This window comes from Argentina silus, assembly GCF_951799395.1.
Source record: "Argentina silus genome assembly, chromosome: 1".
In the NCBI taxonomy this organism is placed as follows: domain Eukaryota; kingdom Metazoa; phylum Chordata; class Actinopteri; order Argentiniformes; family Argentinidae; genus Argentina; species Argentina silus.
In genome coordinates this window covers 8442478-8449843 of record NC_139655.1, presented here as the reverse complement: position 1 = coordinate 8449843, position 7366 = coordinate 8442478, and the positions used below count along the sequence as shown (strand labels likewise).

Genomic DNA, 7366 nt, shown 5'->3' with positions numbered 1-7366 from the left:
GGTAGCTAGGATTGGATGTTTAGAGAGACACCTCCCCTCCATCTCTACATGTACCTTATCCACCACCACCAGTACTCACAGCCTAGAGGTAAGAGCTGGTCTTCCTATCTGAGATATCCATTGGTTTTGATTATCATCTTACTTAACTTTTTATCCCCTTGCTATCCCCTAAATTAAATGAAAGGAGTCAATAACTCAACATTTTGAGTTAAAATTCTGAGAGTAAAGTGTATTTTTTGCAGATGACTGTGCTTTTTGTTGCTGTCCTATTATTATGCTGCCAGGACAATGCTATGGGAAATCAAGGTAAGTCAATACTTTTCTCATTGTAGGTGCAATAAAAGTAAGTGTCTCATCATTCTTTCCCATTTCACAATTTTCCTTTTAGATTGTAAACAGGATTACACCAATAGTTTCCCAATGTAAATCTGTTTATATCTTGCCTGCAGAGATGTGCACCAAAAGTACAATGCAAGTGTAACATTTCTTCAGGTGTACAGTTTACTCAGAGAAGTTGAAAAAGTATTATTATCAATAAGTTAGCATCTGACTTGAACAGGATATGTAATCGAAATTAATTGCTGGGCTGTCCTTGGACCACACACATTCAAGGATAAAGAAAAAGTAAAGCACAGCATCATTGCAGATCTATATCCAATTGGTAATATTGAAAGGTTGTGTTGGTTGTCATCCTCCTCACAGGCCACAAGGATCATGAATGTCATGGTCAAGGAGTCAAGAGCTGTGGAGAATGTTTGGCCTCCGGGCCATATTGTGCCTGGTGTACGGAGGAGGTAAGGGCCTTTCAATGCTCTGATCTGAATTATTGTAATTTAGTGTCATAAAAAACATTTTTTTCTTATGATATACAAATGTTATACTTGATGTTCTACTGTCCTTTCATGTGAAGAGCTTCATAGAAGCGGGACAGAATACATGGGAGCGGTGTGACACAGCCAGTGCTCTGTTGAAGAGGGGCTGTCTAGCGGAGCACATTGAAGATGCAAGGGGCTCCACTGTCTTTCTGGCAAACCACCAGGTCACCTCCCGCACCCAGGACCAGAGACACCAACCCCATGACATCACCCAGCTCCAGCCACAGAGAGTACTGCTGCACCTGCGACCTGGTGGGTCTGTCTGCCATGTCAGTAGTGGTTCCCATATGGGCCACAGCCAGCTCCTCTTGAGTTGTAGCTAAAGACTAAACTGAAGTTTTGACTTGGAAATGGCTTCATTTATTTGGTGGGTTAGATGATCAGGAATCAAAGACTCAGGCACTAACATAATGCAAGTACTAGCTACTTGGTTGGCAAAAGTGTATCTTAGAAACGGTTTACTCTTGGTAGGTGAGCCTCAGACCTTTGAAGTGAAGTTCAAACAAGTGGAGGACTACCCTATAGACCTGTACTACCTGATGGACCTCTCCTTCTCAATGGAGGATGACTTGCCCAACGTCAAGAGGCTGGGGGCCGACCTAATGGAGGAAATGAGGAACATCACAAACGATTTCAGAATGGGTCTGCCTGACTGTCTGTCTATCCTGTGTGTGTGTGTGTGTGTGTGTGTATGTGTGTGTGTGTGTGTGTGTGTGTGTGTGTGTGTGTGTGTGTGTGTGTGTGTGTGTGTGTGTGTGTGTGTGTGTATGTGTGTGTGTGTGTGTGTGTGTGTGTGTGTGTGTGTGTGTGTGTGTTTGTATGTGTGTGTTAAATGAAATAAAAATATAAATAACAGTGAAGGTTGCAATTCCATCATCTCCTAGAATAATGCAATCATCATCATTAATGGTCGTTCATTCTCAATCTGAAGGCTTTGGTGCATTTGTGGATAAGACAGTGATGCCATATATCAGCACCACAGAGGAGATGCTCCAGAACCCGTGTAAGAGGACCCAGCCCTGGCCCTGCTCCCCTCCCTTCACCTACCATCACATTTTGGGGCTTACAGCCAACGGAAGCCTGTTCACTGAGTTGGTGGGGGGGCAGCGGATCTCAGGAAACCTGGACTCTCCAGAGGGGGGCCTTGATGCTTTAATGCAGGCAGCCATGTGTGAGGTAAAGTGGACAGGCACAGTGGGGAGTACAGCTGCAGCTTTTAAGTGTCCCTCAGGATGTTTTGTTTGGTTGAGTATCAGTAAGAGGTGGAAGTCCCATAGACAATAGAGGGTTATTTTAGGCCTGATGATGTGATGTAAACCTGTCTTGACTGCATTTGGGTTCATTTAAAGACCCAGGTGTCATACTCTCTTTAGTGGTCTTTTAATCTAGTATAAATCCAATGGGGAATAAAGAACGTAAATCATAACTCATTCACTGGATGTGATTATAAATTGAGGGGTGTTGTTAGCTTGATTTTGACACATTTACATGCTGCTACCAGGTCTTGCCGGGTGTATATCTATCATGGTTCAGTCTGATTACCAGACAATTTGCGGCTTATTGACTAAGAGTTTTATGGGTCTCCCTCCCCCCGCAGGAGCACATAGGCTGGAGGAACGTCACCCGTCTGCTGGTGTTCTCCACTGACGCTGGCTTCCACTTTGCTGGAGATGGGAAACTGGGTGGGATCGTACTGCCCAATGATGGGAAATGTCACCTAGAGAACAATGTGTACACAAGAGGTGATTTCCAGGTACAGCTGCTCTATCCTGGATCCCCTCAATAGAAAGAGTTGGGCTCCCCAGCATTCCAATAATGAAAGGTTGGCATATACGTATATCGAACATGTCATAGCAATGTATATCACACACAGACGCACGCACGCATGCAGACACGCACACATACACACACATACACACACACACACACACACACACACACACACACACACACACACACAGACATGCGTGTGTGCACACACACACACACACACACACACACACAAGCACATACATTTTTTACACTGATATCTGTTAGCATTTGAGAATAATCTACCTGTCTGGTAGTTGGGGCAGGGTTTTTTAGCATTACCCAAAATCATTGTGTGATTTGTTTGACCATGATATAAATACCGCAACACGGGTTTGATTGGATTGTGTCCTTGGTCTTAGTAAGATTGAGAGGAAATAGATGGCTGTACAGGCTTCAGTAGACAGAAGTTAAAGGCAGTGATTTAAAGGTCAATCTCAACAGTGAATTTCCCTGTTACAGAGGATACTGACAGTCACACCCTGATGTCAAACAGCTGGAGCGGCTGGAGTAATCCTGTCAGAGCATTGTATCTATCTCTTATATAGATTGTGTGTGTGTGTGTGTGTGTGTGTGTGTGTGTGTGTGTGTGTGTGTATGTGTGTGTGTGTGTGTGTGTGTGTGTGTGTGTGTGTGTGTGTGTGTGTGTGTGTGTGTGTGTGTGTGTGTGTGTGTGTGTTTGTGTGTGTGTGTGTGTGTTTGTGTGCACGTTTCAGTGTGTGTGTATCAAGTATCCTTAGTTGGCTACTGAGAGTGTTACATGATCCGACCCACCAGAGAGACTGTCGGTTGGTGGGAGTGAATATGGATGCAGTATGAATCTATTTCTGTTTGGATAAACGGCCACCCAGGCTGGATAATGGTGGTGTGAAATGTGAATGCTTCACAATACCTCTAAATTAGATTTATTTATCGCTCTTCTGAGGAGGAAATTGAATGTCTGTCTCATATAGAGAGTGGTGAGTAGAGACAGACTGGGGGGTAGATAGAGAGAAAGAACACTGATTCAGTGATTGCAGCTGTAGGCTAGTCTGTATGAGTGCATCATTACTGTATGAGTAACGTTATTACTGTACTGTATGTAACTTATATGGACCCTATATATTTTTTTCAGGACTACCCTTCTGTGGCTCACCTTGCTGAGAAGTTGAGAAAGAAAAACATCCAGATCATATTTGCTGTAACTGAAGATGTAACACACCTGTACGAGGTACTGTAGGAGTCACCTTTACTTCTTAATTGAAATTCATCCATAACTTTACACTGCAGAGGATTAATGATTATTATGTACCACATTACAATATATCCTCATTATACCTCTCTATGGACTTGTTGACAATGCCTGTGTTGTCTGTTTTGGTGATGTTGTTGTTGTTCTCATTTGACTGCCAGGGCCTGAGAAGCGTCTTTCCTAAATGTGCTGTCGGAACACTTTCCAACAACTCCCACAACATTCTGCAGATAATAGTTGAGGCATATAATGTAAGTGAAGCAGAAACTCCCTTCCTACACAGGTCATCAGCCTTGTATTTATGAATCTGCTGACACCTCGTTGGCTAAACAGGTTTAACTCTGCTATTGACCCCAGGCCCTGACCTCAGAGGTTATTATGGACAACAGTGAGCTGCCTGCAGGCTTCCACATAGCATATAGCTCCCACTGTAAGGACTATGTCCTGCGGACCGGAGACCAGGGGAGGAGGTGCTCCAATATATTGGTTGGCGACGAGGTGTGTGTGTGTGTGTGTGTGTGTGTGTGTGTGTGTGTGTGTGTGTGTGTGGCATGCGTGATTAGCGTAAGTGTGTGCGTGCGTTTTCTAACAGCCCAGTTTGATGACAATAATGGTAATGATGATTATGATTGGCTCATGAGGGAATTCGATTTTATTCAGGATCTTTTTACATCTTCCTCTAGGTGAGGTTTAATGTAACCATCACTGCCCCTCCATGTGTGGCTGGTATGGGAAAGTCCCGTCTGGTCATTAAGCCCCATGGTTACAGTGAGGAGGTGGAGGTCCTGTTGAAGCCCATATGTGACTGTCCATGTCAGAGGGAAAAGGTCACTCAAAGTCCCTCATGTAGTAATGGCAATGGGACCCTTGAGTGTGGAGCATGCAGGTGAGATTCTGATGTCCACACCAATCCTAAGAAAATCACACCCCATTTAATGTGAATTAACAGCATGATCTTTCTAACAGGTGCAAAGAGGGGCGTGTTGGCACATTTTGTGAATGTGTTGAGTTGAGCAAGGGGGATGGAAGACACCTGTGTCGGCGTGACAATACTTTAGAGGAGTGCAGTGGGCATGGGGAGTGTGTTTGTGGAAAGTGTGTGTGCCAGAAAATCCATAAGAACCCCACTCATGCCTTCTATGGGCAGTACTGTGAGTGCAATGACCTCCACTGTGATCAATACCAAGGCTCGCCATGTGGAGGTAGGTATTGCTATGCTATGCTATCTCAAATACCATTATTTACATAGGTAGGTCATGAGCAACATACATAGAGTATATCAAATATTGCAGTAATGCTCAGTGTTTATGTGTGTCAGGGCGGGGCAGGTGTGTGTGTGGAGTGTGTCAGTGTTTCCCAGGTTTCAGTGGCAGTGCATGCGAGTGCCCGCTCAGCATGGAGTCGTGTCTGTCCCACAGTGGCCTTGTCTGTGCTGGCAGGGGCTTCTGTAGCTGTGGTGCCTGTATCTGCCAGGACAGTCGCTTTCAGGGCCCTACCTGTGAGCTCTGCCCCTCCTGCCCCAACGCCTGCACCTTGTACAGGTACAGGAAGGTCGTCCACCACGCCACCTTTCATGGTTCACCCCATTCAGGGACTTTAGCTAATTCTGCCTACCAATAGGGACTGCGTCCTGTGTCGGGCCTTTTCCCAGGGCCTTTCTGAGGGGGAGTGTGAGAGGAGATGCAGCAACATGAACCTCACCCTGGTAGACGAGCTTGGTCAGCTACCCCTAGAACACCACAGCACCAGGTTCCACAGATGTAAGGAGAGGGACACAGACGGGTGCTGGGTGCACTTCCTTCATCGGGCTGGCCAGAGGGAAGGCTTTGCCCACATCAATGCCGCCCTAAAGCAAGGTAAGCCCAGATGCAGGCACTAATTGTATTTGTTTGTTTCTCAAATAACAGGGAAACCTGACATAAATGTTTATTAAAAAGTACAAAACTGTTTTTGCATTATTGATCATTTACAATTTTACTTAAAGTGACTGTCTTAAATATAAAACCATGGTCAGGTTTTAGTGTCCCGTAGGCTTCCCACAAGCCCAGTAGGTATGTTTGACTTTGATCTCTATCTCCCAGAGTGTCCATCAGGTCCTGATATGGTTCTGATCACCATGGTTGTGTCGGGCACTATCGTAGTGCTGGGCGTGGCTTCACTGCTGCTCTGGAAACTGGTCACAACCATCCATGACAGGAGAGAGTTTGCCCGCTTCCAGAAAGATCTAGAGAAGATGCGCTGGGACAGAGTGAGCCCTGCCTTCTCACAGGCCTTGATTCATTCTCAATGTCTGACCAGACTCTCAACTTTCTCTATACACTATAATTTAATTTAAAGTAATACTGGTGGAGAATCCACATGTATGATCTGTTTTACTATCTGTGATAGAATTGTAATAGGAATGGCCTAGATAATATGCACTGATATCTGCCTCTGTTCCATTGCAGGGTGATAATCCAATCTACAAGAGTGCCATCACAACTGTCATAAACCCAAAGTATAAAGCTCAGTAATACCCTAACTCTAACCCTAACCCTTTAACCAAAAATATAATCCACCCTTTAACATACAAATAAAACAGTATCAACAACAAATCAAACAACTCAATAATAAGTGGACAATAGGAGGATGTATGTACATTGCATTAATCAGCTATGATATGATCAGAGGATTGTTTTGTGTACATTAAGTCAGGTGTATTTGTTTGGATAGCTGGGAAAGGATGTAGATGTCTGACTTGCTCTCCTTTGATGTATCGGTCTGTGGGTTTATCTGTGGCCCTTTTTTCTAGCCCTACCTCCACACACGCATGCACATGTACACACACGCATGAGCACGGACATGCGCACGCGCACACACACACACATGCGCACGCACACACACACACACACACACACACACACACACACGAACACACACACACACACACACACACACACACACACACACACACACATACAGTAACCTGCTGGACTATGTATGTGACTAAATTATCAAATGACTACTCATTACATAGGTAGACTTTATTTATAATGATTATGATCTATAAGCCAACTTGTTAGAATCCTCATTGTGTATTATATGTCTAGATATTTGATCAAGCGTGCTGTGCTGTATTTCTTTGGACGGTGGAAGAATGTCATACATACTAGATTTGGACCATGAAAAGAAGTGAGAACAGTATATCAAAAGCCATTACACAGGTCTGCACTGCCCTCTTGATGAGAAATCAGGTCATCTCAGCCACAATCTGCGTATGAAGGGAAGTGTCATCCTTCTCCTGTCAACCACAGGGCCGTGCTAAAGAGGCATCTGTTTGTGAACACATGATGTCCAGTGTTTACTATTGGTGTAAGTAACGCTATATTGTTGAATCAATCAACCAGCACCCTTTACCATTGTAGAAATACAAAAAACCCCACAAACAATAGGAGACAATAGTGCTATGTGT

The 7366-nt window shown here is 44.4% G+C and overlaps 1 protein-coding gene across 1 annotated transcript; it reads left to right on the top strand.

The window, feature by feature from the left end:
- Positions 1-288: 288 nt before the first annotated feature.
- On the top strand, positions 289-6428 carry LOC310814309 (integrin beta-1-like; the record flags this gene model as incomplete). The annotated part of the gene is made up of 14 exons (XM_083683633.1): positions 289-306; positions 703-753; positions 911-1127; positions 1347-1517; positions 1807-2051; positions 2473-2628; positions 3799-3894; positions 4077-4166; positions 4273-4413; positions 4599-4801; positions 5063-5117; positions 5567-5771; positions 5997-6163; positions 6363-6428. The coding sequence occupies 14 exons, from the start codon at positions 289-291 to the stop codon at positions 6426-6428; spliced, it is 1881 nt and encodes a 626-aa protein (XP_083539759.1).
- Positions 6429-7366: the final 938 nt, after the last annotated feature.